We start from the raw sequence: 22387 nt of genomic DNA, 5'->3' as shown, positions 1-22387 counted from the left end.
ATAGATAGATAGATAGATAGATAGATAGATAGATAGATAGATAGATAAGTGTGTATATGTGCACAAGCTCCTATATGTTTGTATTTTGTTACTTTAAAAGATCTATTATTGTAGGTACTCACTTCAATGACATATGCAGTTACTTCATACCTTACAGAATACAATGGTGTATGGAGACTGAAGGAGATAATATATATAAATATGTAAAACATTTTTCAAATATGAAAACAATATAAATATATGTGTGTACAGTGTTCTTGTTCAGTCATTTCAGTCACATCTGACCCTTCGTGTCCCCCTTTGGTCTCTCTTGGCATTTCCTTCTCCAGCTCATTTTACAGATGAGGTAACCGAGGCAAACAAGGTTAAATAACTTGTCCAAGATCACATAGCTAGTAAGTGTCTGAGGCTGGATTTGAATTCATGATCCACAAATGGGGTCATGAAGAGTCAAACACAATGATAACAACTGAACAACAAAAATATATTTACTTAACATTTGTGTTTGCCATTGTTATTGTTGTTGTTGTTGTTGTTATCACATATTAAAAGACTGGACTTGTAATTTCATTGGAGTATCAAATTCTTTGGTGATTAAACTCAGTCTAGTAATGCAAGCCAACACCTTCTCTGCAACTTAACAGTCTTAGAGAGTTGCCTAGAATACTGGGAAGTTAAGTTACAGCCAGTTTGTGTCAGAGACATGACTTGATTCTAGTTCATCTGAACTCCAAGCCTGGTTCACTTCCTACTGTCCCACATATTGAATAATTTTAAAAAATGGAAAATCTATACTATCATAGAAAGATAAGAGGAAAGCTATAAAATGCTTTGTGACAATGTTTCATGTAAAGAAATCATGATGGAATTCAGTTGTCTTTGATTCTAAGCTACTGAATTAAAAAGAATTTTCACTTAATTAATGATCCTTCCCAAAAACAAAAGGTTCTTAATGATATGTATTAGAGAGAAAATGCAAATTCTGACTAATAAGGAAACTTTCCATTATAATTTGTTAAGTTGGATGACAATAAAAGAGTCAACCACGAGTCAACCATGGTAACAACTGCATATACAATTAAATCTTATTTAAAAATAATTAGTTTAAAAAATGAAAGTAAGAGTGATTAGTGGCACTTTTTCTTGCTATTTTTGCTGCAAAGATAGTATAAACTAATTTATGTGTTTCTCTGAAAAATTCTAGGTGTTGTCAAAGTGGATTATGGAGATGTATCGGTCAGAAAAGCACTAAGAGAAAATTTGAAGTGTAAGCCATTTTCTTGGTACCTAGAAAACATTTACCCAGACTCCCAGATTCCAAGACGGTATTACTCACTTGGTGAGGTATGAGTTATTTATTTTGGTTCTTCTAAATATATTTTGTGAATAGCGATATTTCTACAGAGCTAAATATTTTTCATATTTTTAGGAAAATCCTTTGAGTCTCAAACTTTATGTATTTTAAATGAGTTCTCACTTTCATTTTGAAGGATTTGTCCAGAAACCATGAAGATTTTCATTACTAGTGATTTTTGCCCTAGAACAGCAACAGAAGTTGAATCAGTAATAGTCATAGAAAAGTTTCTCACACCAATGATTTTATTCTCTTCCAAAATATTGGTAATCTTAAGAGAAATGTGGCCAGCCCTATTTTCTCACTCATATCAACTTAACAACAGGCTCAATACTTTCTGCATGGTATTATCCTCATTTGTGGAGAATGATAACTCAATGTCCCATGGCTGCTTAAGGGATAGCCTTGGGAAAAGATTGGGAAAAGAGAGATACTAGATTTTTTTTTCACCTCCACCTCCTTTGTAGATAACTTCTTCCTAGAGTCTTTCTCTTTCTCCTGGTACATTTCCCTAAAGAAAACTTGGGACACTGTGTGTCTTCTTTCAGAGTCAGAAGCTGGAAGACTTATTACCTGTTCTGTCTTCTCCCAGCTTTTCTGCAACATGATCCCTCATGAATGCATGGAGGATCAAATAATTAGCACTTACTATGTTCCAGGCACTGTGCTAAATTTTGGAGATACAAATACAAGCAAGCAAAGTGGACTTTGCCTTGAAAGAGTGAACACTATGAGGGAAGAAAACACTCATAAAGGGAATCTAAAAAATGAGCATGAGGGAAGAAGAAGCATGGTTTGGAAATGGTAGCAATAAAATCATGGAGGTTTAATTCAAACAAAATAAGGAGAAAATTGACCTATTAAACATTAGAATCCCACAAAGTCTCTACTTTTAACAATCCTAGGGATGTTTACTCCCCCAAAATTAGCTGAATATTTCAGCATGCAGTATATAAAAATATGAAAACAACACTTCCATAATAATTTGAAAGTAAACATTAGACAGATTATACTTGAATAACAGATTTTGTTTCTTTTTAGTATGTAGTGCTGATGGGGTTGGAATCTGAGCCCCAGAAAGGAAAAACTCTGACCACAGACCATTTCCCACCCTTGGTAATTCTATTACTTCATGGACTCTGCACTTTCCCACATGGCCAAATCTCTGGCAGGCTATAGTCCCATCAACTAGTCTTTCATTGTGGCTGCACCCAATCTCCCCTCCATTGTCTTGCCTCCCTATGGCCCCAGGCTATTTCCCACCCTTGGTCCCACCTAGGATCCATTTCCCACCCTTGGGAATTCTATTACCTCATGGACTACTTGGCCACTCTCCCATGGTCTTTCTGTATATAAGGTCCATCTTGTCTCCATTAAGATGCTCAGATTTTCACAATCTAGCCAATAGCCCATAGATGCTCAGACTCCTTAAGAATCTAGCTAATATGGCGAATCTTCAATAAACTTTGTTTTTGGCTGCAAGGAGGCTTGGGTCAAATTCTTTCGAGCAGGACCCAGGTATCATGATTTGGGGGTGCCAGGACCCCTAACCTCTAGACCGCATCAGTGCCATATATTTCTGTAAAGTGGGGAAAGACCTCCTTCCCTCTTATCTTTCTTTCTCTTTACATTCTCAACTTGGCAGAAATTAGAAACATGGAGATAAGACTCTGTCTTTTGAAACTTTCAAGAGAAAAGATCTCACTATTTTCATCTTTTTTTTCTTTGACTCATCTGACCACTGGATAAAGGTGAGCTGAATTTACTGGGTCACAGAATACAGAAAGTGCTGACAACATATACTCTGAATCACATAAAACAAAAACATACATATATGAAACTTGGCTATTGTTTTATTTCCAATTTAAAAAAATTTTTTTTTATTAATTTACATGTAAAAATGACAACATTTATGTCTTAAAAATTTTAGTTCCAAATTCTTTCTCTCCCTGACTCCTCTCACCACTCCTTGGAAAGGGAAGCCATTTGATGCAGACTATACATGTGTGGCCATGCAAATCATTTCCATATTAGCCATTTTACAAAGAAAATGTAGACCCCCCCCAAAAAAAACCCTAGAATAATAAATAAAGTTTAAATAAAAGTATATTTCAATCTGCATTCAAATTCCACCAATTCTTTCTTTGGAAGTAGATAACATTTTTCATCTTAAGACCTTTGGAATTGTCTTAGGTCATTGTATTGCTGAAAATAGCTAAGTCATTCAGAGTTGATGATCAAAAAAATGTTGTTGCTGTGTACAATATTCTTCTGGTTTTGCTTTTTTCACTTTGCATCAGATCATGTAAATTTTCCCAGGTTTTTTCCTAAAAGCATCTTGCTCATCATTTCTTATAGCACAATAGTATTCTATCACAATCACATACCACAACTTGTTTAGTCACTGTTCAATGATAGACATACCCTCAATTTCTAATTCTATGCCACTACAAAAAGAGTTGCTATAAATATTTGTTGTAATATAGGTCATTTTCCTTTTTTCTTTGATGTTTTTTAGAGTTGTTTTATCTTTCATTCTCAAAGAATGACATGACATGACTTAACTCATGATATGGATTTAAATGAGACAGAGCTCCACAAAGTCAGTCAGCCTCACTCTCTACTCCAGAGTCATCAGAATCCAGCGTCAAGACAAAAAGTCAAGAAAACTTTTTCCTTGCTTAGGATGCAGTGGGTGACCTTGGACGTTCTAAATTAAGGTCTTTCCCAGGTCTCAATATGTCTAAAGCAAAGCCAATTAAATCACTAAGAGCTAGATAAGAATTGATAGGAAAGATACCCTAGTTTACCATCACAAAAGTATCAATCTAGGGGAGGAAGATCCTCAGAATTTCTGGAAGGAACAGAAAACAATTGTAATTTACATTCATTCTAAGAAATCAAAACGTAAACAATGAGCAAAGGAGGTTTGGCCAAGGGGCTATTATTGGTCATTCAATAAAAACCAGAGTAATGGTTTAAAAGCTAGTCAAGTAGTTCCATTTGAATCACGATGGGCTTTTTGTAATGTCAGTTTTTTCTAGAGCTATATTTCAAGAAATCATAAATAAAAACTTCACTGGAGCAAAAGAAAAATGTGCCAGCTTTTTGAAAATAAATAAATAAATAAATGAATAAATAAATAAATAATGATCTAGCCCCCAAGTCCCAAAATACCTTTTTTTTTGGTAATTTGATTGCTATGACACTGAATAAGTAAATTAATTTAGGTAGAAGTGTCATTTTTTGTTAGATTGGCTTGACCTGCTGATGAGCAGTTAATATTCCTCCAATTGATTAGATCTGACTTTATTTGTGTGAAAAATGTTTTATAATTGTAGTCATATCTTTCTTGAGTTTGTCTTGGCAGGTAGACTCCCATGTATTTTATGTTATCTGCAGTTGTTTAAAATGAAATCTCTGTCTTTGATCTCCTTCCAAACAGTTTTTTTTGTTGTTGTTGTTTTCATTTCTTTTTTTTCTTGTCCCACTGAACCTTCTGAAGCTGCTACTGCTGTCAATGCAGCTGCTTTCAAGGCCTGTGCTGGGCAGTCTGCCCTGAACTGTAGGCTTCAAAACTACCCTGGTGAAACAGACCTTTCCTGCTGACCCCCTAAGTTGTCTTGGGCTAGAAAATTGTTTCATCCAACCTTTTCTATGTTCTGCCACTCCAGAAGTCAATTTGAAGCATTATTTTAGAGTTGTTTAAAGGGGAATTTTGGAGAGCTCAAGTGAGTGCTCTCCTCTCCTCTCCCTCCTCTTCTCTCCTCTCTTCTCCTCTCTTCTCTTTCTGGCTATAAAAACTTTTGCTATGGTTCTAACCTTCATTTAGAAAATGCACTACACATTTAAAAGGAAAATAATTAGACAAAGGGTTACCCCAAGCTTCATTCCATTTTTTCATTTTCCATTTAGTCCAGATTGTCCACAGTCTGGACTGGGGCTGCTATCTATTGGGATAATGCAACAGGAGAGTTTACTTAGATGTGTGACAACAGGATTTGCCATGTAATAAATATACCAAAGGATCTAGGTTATAGGCACTTAATAAATATTTATTGAATGACTTATTAACCCCTGGGCTATGTCACAAACTACTGATTACCAGGAACTATTGCTATAAGGACAGTAATCCACAAGTCTCCTTCAATCTAATAGGTTTTTTGCCTCTAGGCAGAGGTGGACTTATATAGACTCACAATCACTGACTTTTACTCATAGGATTTAGCAGCACAACTAAATTGCTTCTCCTGTTAATTTCACTGGGGAATGATCTTCCGAAAGTCTTAGTCTTTGCTCTGGTATGGACCAGAGAAAAGAGGTATCTCTCAAAGCATGTAGTTCCTCTAATCTGGGCCTTATGTTCTGCAGTTCCTAAGAGAAAACTTGGGAAATATATTCTGCAGGCAAGATGAACAATCTCAGCTTTGTTCACTCATGTATGACTGACAGTTTCCAGGATAGGAATATCTTTCCTGTAAATTCATAATCAATAAATAGTTGAATTATCACTCTTTTTAATCTCTTTTTATGTGTGTTTCATTCTGGTTTCCTTTGGACAAAAGAAATTTGGAGAAAATAATTTTTACTCCCCAATGAGTCAGAGGAGGATATAGAACCACCATGGGAGGTTGTTAATACAGGTAAAATTTGTGGCTTATGTATGCTGCAGCTGTCCCAGATGTCTGATAGCTTCACTAGAGCAGACAAAGTAGCAGCTACAACACCACTGTCATCAAATTGTCTGGGAATGCTCTCAGCCTAGCAGAATGGGACATCTGGATAAAGATGAACCCATCACTAAGGATCTAATGACGGGTCAAAGGTAGGAGGTCAAATTGAATTTTTAAAAATGCATTAATATGATACATGTTTAAGTAATACCAGCATCAGCTCCCTACTGTATATATTTGTTGCTTTTTTTGTTTAAATAACTTTTTAGGTCCATTTATAGTACATAGACAATCAGCAGCATTCAGCAGCAACTTATTGTATATAAGTAAAGTATTTCATAGGAGAAGGAAAGAGGAAGAAGAGGATCAACCAAAAGAGAAAAGGGGAATATTTGGAATGAAACTGGTAGGATTTATTATCAAAATAGGAAAACATTCCTTTATAAAAGCAGGAGCCAGAGGGTAGTGACTGAATACTTTTACACTTTTGAAAGCAGTTCTTCTATTTTTTAATTGATTATTTTTATTTATTTATTTTAATATTCATTTTTGAGAATGTTATGTCCTCAATTCGTTACCTCCCTCTAGCCTCTCCCACACCTATTGAGAAGGCAAGTTGCAAAATGATTCTGGTTCCTATTTTCTCCCCACAATACTAATTGCTGAAGGGGATCATTTGCAGGGATTCCAGAGGAGTGAAACATTTTCTTGGGTCACTAGAATAAACCCTTAGCATTTGTCTGGAGTTCAGATTAAGTTATTTATAGGCAAATTATTATATTACACAAAGTCATTCCCTCCTGCTTCAAGGAAACCAAAATTGGTTTCCCCAACAAAGTACAGATAGTATATTTTAATGAACCCTAGTATCTCACATTGGATGAAGATTAATGGAGCAAAAATCCCTACTATTCCAAAATAGTTGTACTGATTCACAGTTCTGTTTAGAATTTTATTTTTCCCCAGTTACATCTAAAAATAATGTTAAAAATATTTTTAAATTTTTTGAGTTCAAATTCTCTCTTTTCCTCTTATCCCACCCCCCCATTAAGAAGGCAAACAATTCTACATAGGTTATACATGTGTAGTCATGCAAAATATAACTGTATTACTCATGTCGTCAAAGAAAACATAGACCAAAAAAAAAACCTGAAAAAAATTAAGAAAGTAAAAAAAAGTATGCTTCAATCTGCATTCAGATACCATCACTTCTTTCTCTAGAGATCGATGGCATCTATCCTTATAAATCCTTCAGAGTTTTCTTAGATTATTGTATTCCTGAGAATAACTAAGTCATTCACATCTCACAATATTGCTGTTACTTTGTATGCAGTACTTTTCATTTTGCATCAGTTCTTGTAAATCTTCCTAGGCTTTTCTGAGATTGTCCTGCTCATCATTTCATATAGCACAATAGTATTCTGTCATAATCACATATTTGTTCAGCCATACCCCATTGAGGCATCCCCTCAATATTCAATTCTTTGCCACCAAAAAAGAGCTACTATAAATATTTTGGTACATATAGATTTTTTTTTCTTTTTGTTTTTTTGTTTTTTATCTTTTTTGGATATAGACCTAGTAGTGGTATTGCTAGGTCAAAGGGCATGCATGATTTTATAGGCCTTTGGTTATAGTTCCAAATTGCTCTCCAGAATGATTAAATCAGTTCACAACTTCACCAATGGTATATTAATGTCTCTCATTTTTCCCACCCCCTCCAATATTTGTCATTTTCTTTTTTTGTCCTATCAGCTAATCTAATAGATATCAGATAGTACCTCAGAATTATTTTAGTTAGCATTTTTCCACTCAATAGTGGGTTAAAACATTTTTTTTCTTGTGGCTTTAATTAGCTTTGATTACTTCATATGAAAACTGTTCATATTTTTTGATCATTTATCAATTGAGGAATGTCTCTTACTTTTATAAATTTGACTCAGTTCTCTAAATTTTTGAGAAATGAGGCCTTTATCAGAGAAATTTGCTTCAAAATTGTTTCCAGTTACTACGGCTCACTGTATTTCCCTCTATCCTATTTCATTCCCCCATTTATTCTATTCTCTCTCTCCTTTCGCCCTGTCTCTCCTCAAAACTGCCCTAAAAATGAGAAAGTTATTATGAGTTACAAATGTCATCTTCCCATGTAGGAATGTAAACAGTTTAATCTTATTAAGTCTTTTATGATTTCCCTTTCCTGTTTACCTTTTCATATTTCTCTTGAGTCTTGTATTTAAAAGTCAAATTTTTTATTCAACTCTGTTCTTTTCATCAAGAATGCTAGAAAATCCTTATTTCATTGAATATCCATTTTCCCCTGAAATATTATACTAAGTTTTGTGGGTAGGTTATTCTTGATTGTAATCCTAACTCCTTTGCCCTCTGGAATATCATATTCCAAACTCTCTGATCCTTTAAGGTAAAAGCTGTTAAATCTTGTATTATACTGACTGTACTCCACAATACTTGAGTTGTTTCTTTTTAGCTACTTGCAATATTTTCTCCTTGACCTGGGAACTCTGGAATTTGTCTATAAAATTCCTAAGGGTTTTCCATTAGGTATCTCTTTCAAGAGGTGATGAGTGGATTCTTTAAATTTTTATTTTACCCTCTGGTTCTAGAATATCAGGGCAGTTTTCCTTGATAATTTCTTGAAAGATGATATTCAGGCTCTTTTATTTATCATGGCTTTCAGGTAGTATAATAATTTTTAAATTATCTCTCCTGGATCTATTTTCCAGGTCAACTATTTTTCCAATGAAATATTTCACATTTTCTTCTATTTTTTTATTCCTTTGGTCTTGTTTTATTGTTTCTTAATTTCTCATAAAGTCACCATCTTCCGTTTGCTCTGAACTTGAAGTCAAGAAGATCTATGTTCAAATCTTAAATTAGACATTTACTTGTGAAGTTGGGAAAGTCACCTTTCCATCTATGTGCCTTTGTTTCCTGTTTTCCTGTTTTGCAAAACATGAGGGCCGAATTTGATGGTCTAAAAAGTCTTTTTCAATTTTAATCCTATGATGCTATGAAATTCACTATAAGGGATCCATGTATTATTATAGAGGTCTTATGCACCCTCTTCTCTTAATATCCAAAGAATGACAGTGAAACACTCTGACTGTTCACCTGTCATCTCTTACTCTTACCACATGACCACCTTTCTTTCCTTCCTCTTATTAATTTATTTAACTCCTATTCTTCTTTGGAGTTCTTCACTGGCCATATGTCTATACCCACCATCCAACTCCTTAGTATGGAACAGAAAACATATAATAAAATCTTGTTGTTGTTGTTGCTGTTGTTTGGTCATTTCAGTCATGTCTAACTTCATGATTCCATTTGGAGTTTTCTTGGCAAAGATACAGGAGTAGATTGCCATTTCCTTCTCCAGCTCATTTTGTAGATGAGGAAACTGAAGCACACAGGGTTGAGTGTTTTGTTTAGAGTCATCTAGCTAGGAAGTATCTAAGGCCAGATTTGAACTCAGATCTTCCTGACTCCAGGCCACTCTATCCATTGCATCACCTAGCTGCTTGAATAAAACCTGACATTAATAATTTTTAAAAGACTATGAGATTGGATTCTAAGGTACATATCTATTTCATCATAGAGTGAAAGGAGGCTAAATGAGATTGACCTATGCAATGTGATAATAATAGAAATGTAATAATGTGAATTGGAAGGGTAAAAAAATGTGTAATTTTTAAAATATTAGTTTAGGAGTAATTATCTTTAGAATAAATTCCAAGCATATGATTTTTAAATGAAAATATAAAGAATGAGTCACTCTTTTCAGTTAGAAAGGACAATACCAGTTTCTGACATAATCCAGCAGACAGAGCACAAATTAGTGACGTTCTGGTTAAATTAATAGTAATCATGGAGAATGAGAAATAAAAAAAAACATTGAGATAAACTCACTGATTTGAAATGCCATTTTTTCATAACCAAAAAAAAATAAAGTCTTATAAGCAAATAGCAGTGAACAGAAATTAGACATCATCAAAATTAAAAATGTACTGCTTCCTGGTGAAATACCATAGAAATCAATTTTCTCAGTAATGATACAATATCTAATGACTTGCCTTTTATCTTCTGGTCCTCTGAAAATATGTCATAAAACAAAAGCTAATGTGAATCCTGAAAGCATAGAGATGGGATCTGAAAAAAGGGACCAAAGTTCTAACACTACCAGTTACTCACCTGGAAAGTTATTTTTTATAGTTTTCATTAGCAATATCAAGGTCACTGATTAAAAAAATAAATTCCTAAAAAAAAGTAAAAATAATAAATAAATTCTTCTTCCTTGTTCAACAAACCATTCCATCAAGGTTACCCCACTAGCAGACATACTGGGGTATTACTGATTTGGAACCAGATGTGTGTTCTGTCTATCTCTGAGTTAATTGCATATAACTTAACCTTCAACTGATATTTGTATTTGGGAAACATTAGTATGTTACTCACTTGGAGCTATCCATTGTAGTCAAGATATGAAAATCTGCTTCAAGTTTTGCTTGTTAAGGGATTATCAAGAGACCCTAGTAACTAATTTTATATTTTGCTGAAAGAAATCACATTTTATGCCATATTCCCACATCATACTGCTAATTCATTTGAAAGTAATCTTCTACCAAGAGTTTTTTACTTTCATCATTCTGAGTTTTAGTGTTGTCATGTAAGTTTCTTACCATATAATTGCCAGGAATAAATGCAAGAAGGTAAAGTAGAAATAGAAGGAATCCAACAATTTTCACCTGAAAGCGATCCAAGGAAGAAAACTTACAGCAATGTCATAGCCAAGTTTCAAAATTGCCAGGTTACATAGAAAATATTGCAAACAACAAGAAAAAAAATTAAATAATTCAGAAAAACAATGAGGATTTCATAAGATTTAACAGCCTCTGTACTTAAAGACATTTGGTCTTGGAACATTATATATCTAAGAGCAAAGGAGCTGGGGTTGCATCCAAGAATAAGTTATCCAGCAAAGTTGAGTATAATTCTGAATAATAAAAAAAAAAGAACATTTGATGAACTGAAAGACTTTCAGGTATTTATAACAAAAAACAAACAAACCCAGAACTCAATGGAAAAATCAATATAAAAGATCCAGAAGAAATATAAATTATCTTAGTAATAATAAGTTTTAAGTATACTGATAAGATTTTCATGTATCATAAGTTAACTTTATCAGTGCCTTATAATTAGTCCTTAATGATTTCCTCATGTTTCTTTTGGGAAGACTTGCATGGAATAATGAAGAGCAAAATGAGCAGAACCAAGAAAACATTGTATACAGTAACAGAAATATTGTTTTAAGAACAACTTTGAGGGAATAAGTTATTTTGTCTATTATAAATGCCCAAATTAGCTATTAAGGACATATGAAGAAAGATGTTATCTGCATCCAGAGAAAGAACAAAGAACTGATAAATAGATGTATATATGGAATAATTTTAAACACATAAACGTGCATGCACACATACACACACACACACACACACACACAAGAGAAGAAAACATAAGAGCATGAAGGATGAAGGAAACCTAATGAATTCATTTGAAAGCCTAGAATGTGTTGAATGTATGTATTTTTTAGAGTGCATTTAAACAGAGAAGATAATCATTGGCAAATTAGCATGTCACTACTGAAACATGCAGATTTGAGGCTATTGTTTTTGTTTTTTAATATTATGTTTTCCTCTTATTTCAATGAGTCAATAAACAAGCATTTATTATGCATTTCTAGATGAAAATGCTAAATTCTGGTGATATGAAGAAACAAGATTGTGCATTGAAAACTGATAACTAATATTACCATTGGCCACTGTGCTTTAAGGGGGACAAAAGTCCAGAATGTCCCATGGTCCAGATAAGAACAATCAAATGAATAGATAGATGGTAAGGTATCATTTTGGGGGTGGATGGAAAAGATTTAAGCTCTTTATTCTGAAATTTAAAATAATTGAAAGGTATTGTTTCAAATATTTAAAATATGAAAAGATTGCAGAAGCTGATGGTGAACTTGATTTTCAAATGGCAAAATATGAAAAGAGATCATGCTTAAGCTTGAAAGAATTGAGTTCAGGAAAATTCTACTTCACATAGTAGGTAATAAACTTATTACCACAAGATATCTTTCAACCATAAAGCATGTTTTCTAAAAAAAAAAATATTATTGACAGAATATTGGTCTCACAGGGAGATAGAAATGTTTTAAATAAAACTTTGAGAATGATGTAAAGGAACTCCTTCAAAAACGTGTCTATTGATGCTACTGCCGAATACTAGACAAGTATTAGAGTACTAGACAAGTATACTAGAGTAATAGACAAGGTAGACATGTTCTGCTCCAATAATGTAGTTTTTAAGTTCTAAATTCTAAGGATTAAAAATGACAACAGAACCAACATTCTGGAAGGTCCTACCAAACCAAATTGAAAATACCTAGAAACTGGTCTGACATCCAACCTCATGTCTATCATCACCCAAGGATAATCTTAGTATCATTTGAAGAAGCTTATAAACAGACAGCATGAGATTTTTTTCAGCTATAACAACTTATGCCATCTAATAAGAAATGAAAATGTTTCAAAGTTGCAAGGTCCAAGGGAATAATCATGGTTTCCTAAATTAATATTTAAAAAAGCAATTTCTGAGGTAAATGACATAGGCAATGCAGATAGAGACCAAACTCTACATCCTCTTCATTTCCAGTGCTATTCATTCAATTTGATTTTTGCCTTTAATATTACCCTTGTAACATTTTAAAAAATCTAGAAGCGTCTTGTGAATCTTCAGAAAAGGTTAGATAATGTTCTTTATAATTCTATTAAGTATATTCATGAAATAACAATCTCTAAATAATTGTATTGGAATTAAACTAAAGGAGAGTAGAACAGCATATGATAGGTACAAGAGGAGTACAACACAAGATAGCTTGGAAATTGTAAAGGAAAAAAGAAATAAGGATATTATCAGGGTAATATATATGATCAGCAAAAAAAATGAGTCTGTCATGTAGCAAGACTAAGAGATGATCAATGGATAGTGTGTATCATTCAGAGGTATCCATGCAATGTCAAAATGTTAAGAGGGCAGATCTTCTCTTCCTTTGCATTTCCCATGGCAGATTTACAAATTTACAAATGTTAATGGACAAAGAAGGGCAGGCATAGATAGGTTGAAACTTGCATTGTTGAGAGGGAATGTCCACGTAAATGATCACACAAAATATATTTTATTTTATCCTAATTCTTTGAAATCAATAATCTATAAATGATACATTCAGATGGGAATTCCTAGTTGATAAAATTAGTTAGGCTGAATATTCCATTCTCTAACAATTTTATCATTCTGTGATGATAACAAGAAGATTTTACTTGGGAGTTGACATACTCAGGTTCAGGGCTGGCTTTGCCATTTACTGCTTTTGTCATTTAACTTGTTTGAAACTATTTGCTCATCTATAAAACAGGGATAGTAATGCCCACTTATGGCCTCTCCACTCATGAGGTAATTCTGAGAATCAAATGAGGTTATATTATGTTTAAATATATATATTGTATATATACATATATATGGATGTATGTTATGTATGTGTATATACATATGCATTTGGTAAGCAATGCAGTATTGTATATCTGAGGTATCATTTTTAATAATGTTATAATTTAGAAGACTTTTATTATGTTCTTTGCTGAATTTGCCACTGTTATTCAAAATAAGAGATAACTATATGTGTGCAGTCCCTGCTCCAAACAAACAAACAAAAATTGATAAATACTGATATGGATAACATCACTTTGGATACATAAAAGGTGTATAGTATTTGCATTGTAGGTCAGGGAACTATAAGGTGAAAAAGATGAGTATTAAAGCAGAAATAGGATAGAGGATCAAAGGATCATAGGTTTAGAGCTGGAAATGCCCTTAGATGTTATCTAGTCCAATCTACTCATTTTATAGATACAGAAACCATGACCCAATGAGACTGGTAACTTGTAAAATGTCAAGGATAGGGAGAGAGTAAATGGAAGAACTAATATTCAAGCCCAGTTCCAGTGATGCCAAATATTATACTCTTTCAACAACATCATGTTTAGTCCAAGACTTAGCTCTATCACATTCTAACTGTAGGGCCATGAACAAATAACCTCTGGGCCTCAGTTTCTTCATTTGCAAAATTTGAGGTTAGACTAGATTATTTCTAAGATTCTTTCCAGCCCTATGTTATTTTATGTCTGCCTTTTAAGATGGTTTTATAATATTATGTAATTTAGAGGTAAAAAGAGACTTTATAGAAATATAATCCACATCTTTTTTTTTTAAATGAGGAAACTGGGGACTAAAGAAACAAAATGATAGTGAGAATTAAATTCAATGTGTCATAATGTCATATTCTGTGCTCTTTCTTCTATCCTATACTGCATGGGGAAATCAATTGAATCTTTAAAAAAAAGTCTTATTATTTACCAGCTCTTTAAACTTAGTAGATAGTATTAAATATTTATATTTATCCATGATATATATTAACCTTATAATAAATGCTTAATTGACATATTAAGGTATTATTTGAACAAAGACACAATCTTATGCTTGAATATTGTCATTTACTTTTGTTTTTGAGTAATTTATATGATGAAATCATTCAGTCTAATAATAACCTCTCTCAGGGTCAAATATTTTCCATTTAATATGACATTTAAAAATGAAAGAATATTTGCTTTATTGATCCATGGAAGCAAAATGAAGAACTAATACAGGGAAGGAAACATCTAGTAAGTTTAACAGCTTAAAAAAGTAATTTATCCATGTTCACCAAGTTTTAAACATTTTCTGTACCCATAGATTTATACAAATTTAATTTTAAAAAAACCTGCCTTCATTTTAAAGTTTTTATAGACAGAATTGTGACAGTAATATAAAAAAATGCTATTCCTATCCTTCTGTAGTCCTATATATTTAAAGAGTATTCTTTAAGTGGATAATGATTTCCTCACACTATTTCCTATTCAATTTTTTAAAGGCCGATTATGTGATAAGGCACATATTGGAAAATGATCTAGAAATCCAAAAAGAAACATAAGTAAGGCCTCACAAAGAGAAAGCCAAAAACCACAGGTGCTAGAAGAAGGGCCCATCTGGGGAAACTAACTCACTCAAGCTCAGGTGAACAGTCCAGAAGCCTGCAGAATTGCCTTAACTGGGGAAGTCATCTGAAAATATATAAAAGAGAGAGGAATTTCCAGATACTGGATGGGCAGGAAGAAATATGTTTCCTAATTTTATTGTTTTAAACTATATTTAATATCTTTCCCTAGATAAATTCAGAACCCGGTAAAACTACTCAGCTTTGCTATTTGCACCTACTTGTGTTAGTGTAGAAGTCTCCTTTATAAATGCACCAGAGATCATTTGTGGAGAAGGCTCAAGACTGGTTGGAGTAGATTGCCATCTGGTGGACAAGTTAGGTATCATATACCCTAACTGAATAATTCTTGTAATGACACAATTTCTACAGGCTTAAGGAAGGCATCATGTAAGGAAATATAAGCTTCTTAAGCAACTATAGTACCCAAAATATCACATAGTGTACCTACAAAATACCCCTTGCTTTCCAACAAGTGTTAAATATATATTAGTTCATTTGAAATGCATAAAAACCCTATGATATACATGTTATTATTACCCCATTTTACACATGAAGAAACTCACTCTCAGAAAGATAGTGTGAATTACAGTGATTATAGAGCTACTAAGTGTCAGAGTCAAGATTTGTATGTGGTCTTTCTTACTTGAAGTATAGCACTCTGGTTCACAAAATAAATTGTAGAGTATGCAGACTTTCCTTGATTTCACCATTTTTTCTCAAATTTCTCTCTTCTCCAGATAAGAAATGTTGAAACCAACCAGTGTTTAGACAACATGGGCCGCAAAGACAATGAAAAAGTGGGCATGTTCAATTGTCATGGCATGGGAGGAAATCAGGTAAATACCATCTTGTGAATCAGATTTATATTTTCCATAATACATCAACATATCATTTACTCTGTTGAGATTTTACACACACACACACACACACACACACACACATGATTATTTATTGCAATAATATTAATATTCACTTTCACTGTCAGCAGACCCAGATCTAACACTAATGCCAAGTCTACTTACACATAGTGTAATATGTTACAAGTAGAAAAAAAATGCAATTATTCTCATCCTTCAGAGTTCTTTGTAGTTCTGGAAAATAGTGAGACAATTTTCTCTGAGCTTACAATTATTTTCAACGATATGAATCTTGCAACATGTGTCATACTACCAAGATATATGTTCTGCTTAGGGGGAATCTGTCAAACCAACTGCATATCATTGTCTGGAAAATATAGATATTTTCAGAGTACTTTTTTTTCCCCCTGTATGGAAACTCTTGAGTTTGTGAGTGGTTTTGAACCTCATTTATGAGGCTCCTTAGTCTTCTGAGACATAAGACAATTGATCCAATGTTATCTGCAAGCAGAAATTCTAAAGAACTTTCTCATTTGTAAGAAATCTTTCTTCCACTAACATATAATGAAATTGAGCTTAATTAAGTTTTTAAGAAATGACTAACACATATAGATAGTAAGTAGCAGAGCCAGGTTTCATTAGAAAAAGCTGTGATCAGTTCTTCCACTTAACTCTCCTCTTACTACATCCTTGAATTTTTTAATCTGGTTTCAAACATCATCATCAAGCTGAAATTGGTTAAGTCAATGATCTTTTTTGATAGTTTTTTTAATTGGTATTTTTACATTGCCTGGTTTTTCTCATTTTTCTTAAATACCCTTCTAGGGAGCAATCATTTATTATAATTTTTGGAAGAAAAAAAGAAGAAATCATCACAATTAATCAATATTTCAAAAGAAATGTTGTTATATGCAATGTTCTACATCCACAGATGTAGACCTTAAAAAAGGAATAGAAATAGGTGTTTCCTCATGTCTTTTTTAAGGACCAATTTTTGTCTTTATAATTTTGCAATATTTGGTTTTAATTTCTACATGGTTGTTACTGTTTATACTGTCATAATCTTCTTGGAAATGCTCATATGTACTCACAGAGATGTTTCCGTTGTGCTGAGTTTTTTTACCCATGTTTTAGCAATGGAACACAGACTTCATCTGGTGCACTTGCATTATTTAGATATAACAAGGGAGTAGTACTGTCAGAGGTGTAATCTATAAGTACCAAAATAACTGTATCAGCTACATCAAAAAAATTTTAAAGACCAAAGCAAATCTAAATAATTGATTTCAAAAAATATTGGGATGATGAAATATTTTTGTATGCAGTTGCTTAAATTATTCAGTTCACTTGAATGTTTCCATACAGCCAAGATGGTCTTTCAGATGTCAGAAGCAAGAGAATAAAAAACAAAGCTTCCTATAGGAATTGTTTAACTCACTAAACAGTGTCTCTTGTTACTCAAACTGCAATATACATATGCATAAATTCAGTCATAATATCATTGTCATTTCATGGTATTTACATTCAAACTTAGGCTCTGGGGCTTTTTAAATTAGGGTTATTTTTTTTTATTCCAACTCGGTTTGTGAAGAAAACAGGCTTGATCTCCCTATAATCTAGGCTAACCTCTATTGGTTTTTACTGCTATCTTATTATGTTTCCATGGAAGCAGCTTCTATTATTGTGATTATTTAGTTTGGAGATTTTTAAAATGTCCCTCTACTCATAAAAATAATCAAATCTTATTTTTGCTCATGCACAAAAAACAAGAAAAATGTTAAAGCAACATATGAGGGATTAAACTCAATTGTCTTTCCAAAACAGCATATTTTACAATTGTTGACAATTATGTCATAGACTTTGTATTCTTTAGACATAAGTTTTGAGATTTTTCAACATTCTTAGATATTTCAATAAGAGATGACCTTTTTTGTCATAGGTGATTTTTTTTCCTTAACCACTCAAAAAAGAACAATTGGAACACCAATTTATTTCAGACCCAACAGACCAGTTATGGGAGTAGGGAGAGGAGGGAGAGACATTCCCATGTTAAAACATCACCAATGACTGCCTTACTATATTGAAAAAAATAGGTTGTTCTTCCATATTTGATAAGTTTGGGTTTTGTTTTGTTGCTGTTAATGGTGGTGTGTTAACCCATATTGTAAATACTAATTGCTTGTCAGAGTGGAGACCTTTCAGTCAAAAGGACCTGAGTTCAAGTTCTGCCTTTGACAGACACATAAAAGAGAATTATTACAGGCAACACTCTAAGACATTATTAAACAGTTGCTTCTCTGGAGTACTAGAGAAAGTTTCCAAAACAGAATTTTCCCTAGACAGATGAAGTCACAGATTTATACCATTCTACTCCTCCCTCTAAAACCTGAAAGTAAATAATTTCTCCTTGATCCAAAAAAAAACCACTAAGAAGTCATCTTATCTTCCTTCAAAACTTCATTGTCCTTATTAAAAACCATTTAATTAAATCACCATAATTACTATTAAATACATGAAGAAATGTATATGAGGACAAAGAGTAAACTTTAATCATCTTCATTGAAGTTACAAACTGCTCCAACCATTCTGGAGAACAATTTGGAACTGTGCCCAAACAGCTACAAAACTGTGCATATCCTTTAACTTAAAAAGATCACTACTAAGTCTGTATCCCAAAGAGATCAAAGAAAAGGGAAAAGGACTTATATGCACAGAAATACTTACAGCAGCTCTTTTTTGGTGACAAAGAATTAGAAATCTAGGGTAATGTCCATCAATTGGGAAATGGCTGAAAAAGTTGTGGTATGTAATTGTGATGGAATATTATTGTTCTATAAGGAATAATGTAGGGTATGGAGGCAGAAAAAACATAGGAAGACTTATATAAGCTAATACAAAGTGAAGCGAGCAGGACTAGGAGAACATTTTACACAGTAACAAAAATATTGCAAAGATGATCAACTGTAAAGGACTTTCCAACTCTGATCAAGATAATCCAAGACAATTCCAAAGGACCCAGGAAAAATACTATCCACCTCCAGAGAGAGAATTGATGAACTCTGAGTGCAGATTGAAACATATTTTTTTAATGTTATTTCTAATGTTTTTGCATGTTTTCTTTTGCAACATGGCTAGTATGGAAATATGTTTTCATGACTTCATATGTATAATCAATATCATATTACTTGACTACTCAAGGGGTAGAAGAAATATAAGAGAAAGAAAGGGAATTTGGAACTCAAGATTTTTAAAAAAAATGAATGTTAAAATATTTAAATGTAATTAGGAAATACATAATTAATTAAATAAAAGATATTTATAAAAATCATCTCAATAAAGAAGTCAGACATGGTGATAAAGTAGATTCAAGGTTTACCTCTGGCACATACTGCCTTTGTGACCTTGGACAAACCATGTATAACCTCTTAGCATTCTAATGAAATGTCAAAGGCTATGAATGGTAGAGGAAGTGCCAACCTCAACTGGTATATATTTTTTGCTTGTTTGTTTTTGTTTTACTGTGGAATTCCTTATATCAATAAAATCTCACCTCTAGTTCCTATCCCATCTTCACAGAAAAGATACAATGGTAGAATTTGAATAAATAAAGACATGGACAATTTCAAAGAGACAAGGAAGGATTTTAAGAATATGCTGACATTATTTCTTATTAAACACAAGTTACTGAACCATCATGTGGTATGAAAGGCATTGGGTATAAAAGTTGGAGTTAGGCAGACCTGCTTGCCTATGTGACCATGGGCAAGTTACCTACCTTCTCTAAGCTTCAAGTACTAACCTAGAGCTTATATACTAAGTAAGAGACAGTTTTAATATATGTTACCAGACTAATATAAGATATAAAGTAACATATAAGGATTTCACAAATCATCTCATTTAACTTCCTAATAATACAAATAAGGAAACTGAGGCCCAGGGAGATTAAGTGAGTTCCCTTAGGACAGAAGCTATTTCATTTTTGTCTTTGACTTCCCTGAGATTATCTCATAGCAGGTGTTTAATAAATGCTTGTTGATTCGTTGACTAATTATCCATGGTTACAGAGGCATGGGGAGTCAGTCATCAGAGATAGGATGTAAATTTTAAATCAACTGACTCCAAAGTCAATGTTCCTTCCACTGTTCCACTTCATGAGAATGATTTTAAACCAGTCAGGGATATAAGGTTTGTTTTTCTTTCCCTGAGTTGTGCCCCAGGAATAAGATTAGGATTACAAATTGTTTCTACAAAGGAAACTAAACAAATCCAATTAAAAAAAATCTTTAAGAACAAACCAAGTCAATGACCAGAAAACAACATCATTGTACAGAAAGTGTTATGATCCAAGGAAAACACAAAGACTGATCATAATACAAAATAGAAAGGTATAATTCACCTTTGAAACCATGAGGCAAAGAAGCTATAATAATTGACTAAAAACACTTATGAAAATCCCACACTGTTGAATCCATAAAACTTGACATACTAACTGGAATAATATAGAGCCACTTTCTCTGGAGAGTTTTAAATTTAGCATAGATCTAGTGCATGGGGATCAAAGTGGATTGTAGACTAGCCACAATTTCCTCCTGAGTTCCCTTTGAGCCCTGCAATTCTGCAGTGTGTTAGTGCCCTGTCTGGAATGTTAGTTGTTATGTCAATGTTGGAGTTAACTTCAGGATAGGAGTGAATATTAAAGTCAAACAAAGTAGCATTCCAAAAGAAATCCAAGGAGTATTGTTAAAGAAGAAGAAGGAATTCAAATTAAATGGTAAAAAGAAAACTAATGATGCAGTAATAATGTTGGGGAGGTGGGAAAAGCTAGGCCTTTTGCCAATCCAATAGTAATAAACTATAGAACAATCTCACAAAGCAGAAAGGTCACTGACAGGCTTCATGGAAAGAAGCAAGTATAAGGTAATGCAATTATGGAAAAGTAATCTGAACTTAATTTTAAAGACAAGCTCAGAGCTATGAAGTACAATCTAAGAAAGGGATCTCAGCATCACCCTAAGTAGATTTTGACAGAAGAAAATATGTAAAGATCACAGTTTAATTTAGATAGAGCTGAAAACAACTCCAGATTTCATTTAATTCATGGACCCTTAACAACTTTTTTTTAACTTTTTTGATAACTGGATTTCAATATGATTGATTTCCTCTCCAATCCAATAGGGATTTTTTTTATTCATTTAAAAATACCTGGAGGTAAAGGGGTCTGTAAGCAACACCAGACTGCCAAAAGGTTTCATGTAACAAATAAAAATTAGGAACCCGGCTCTCGATCAACCCACTCATTTTACAGAGGATAGAACTGAGGGCCAGAGCCAACATTGGAATACAGACCTTTCCATTCTAGCACTGCATTTTCATGCTACAGAAATGAAATTCTGGGCATCATCCAAAGGGAAACATACACAGCCACATAATGGAATGTGACCTTTCTCTTATACACGATGCTCTTTTTTTAAAGATTCATTAATTTATTTATTTTTAGTTTTCAACATTTACTTCCACAAGATTTTGAGTTTCAAATTTTCTCCCCATCTAATCCCTTCCCAAACTCCAAGACAGAGTGCATTCTGAATACCCTTTCCCCTAATCTTCCCTCCCTATCTCCCTTCCCTTCTCATATCTCCTTCCTCTTCCATTTTCCTGTAGGGCAGGATAGATTTCTATACCCCATTGACTGTATATCTTATTTCCCAGTTGCCTATGAAGACATTATTTTAACATTTGTTTTTAAAACTTTGGGTTCCAAATTTTCTCCCTTCCTCCCTCCGCAACCCCCTTCATTGAGATGGCAAACAACTTGATACAGGTTATACTTGTGTATTCATGCAAAGCACTTACATAGTAGTCATGGTGTGGAAAACTAACTATATTTCCCTTCATCCTATCCTCCCCCCCCATTTATTTTATTCTCTCTTTTGACCCTGTCCCTCATTAGAAGTGTTTGCTTCTGATTACCCCCTCCCCCAATCTGTCCTCCCCTCTATTACCCTCTATTATCCCCCCACTCTCTTTTCCCCTCCCCCCTATTTATCTGTAGGATAAGATGGCTTTCCATACCCAATTGAATGTGTATGTTATCCCCTCCTTAAGCCAAATCTGATGAGAATAAGATTCATGACTTCCCCTAATTCCCTTTCCACTTTTTCTTGTCTGTTTTATGTGAGATAATTTGCCCCATTCTACCTCTCCCTTTCTCCTTCTCCAAGTATAACCCTCTCTCAACCCTTAATTTTATTCTCCAGATATCACCCTTTCATCTTCAACTCATCCTGTGCCCTCTATCTATCTATCTATCTATCTATCTATCTATCTATCTATCTATCTATCT

At 33.4% G+C, this 22387-nt stretch overlaps 1 protein-coding gene across 1 annotated transcript in view; it reads left to right on the top strand.

Annotated features, from left to right (window-relative positions):
• The window catches only part of LOC114045873 (polypeptide N-acetylgalactosaminyltransferase 13), an 816024-nt gene that overhangs the window by 716201 nt on the left and 77436 nt on the right, over nucleotides 1-22387 (top strand). Inside the window, exons 9-10 of the mRNA XM_027866047.1 lie at nucleotides 1205-1344; nucleotides 15925-16023. Of these exons, the coding sequence (XP_027721848.1) occupies nucleotides 1205-1344; nucleotides 15925-16023 (239 nt within the window). The remainder of the gene's footprint in view (nucleotides 1-1204; nucleotides 1345-15924; nucleotides 16024-22387) is intronic.

The sequence above is a fragment of the Vombatus ursinus genome, unplaced genomic scaffold (assembly GCF_900497805.2).
Source record: "Vombatus ursinus unplaced genomic scaffold, bare-nosed wombat genome assembly UNPS02014779.1, whole genome shotgun sequence".
Lineage (NCBI taxonomy): Eukaryota > Metazoa > Chordata > Mammalia > Diprotodontia > Vombatidae > Vombatus > Vombatus ursinus.
The sequence above is the reverse complement of the archived record's forward strand: the minus strand, read 5'-3'. Positions and strand labels throughout refer to the sequence as shown.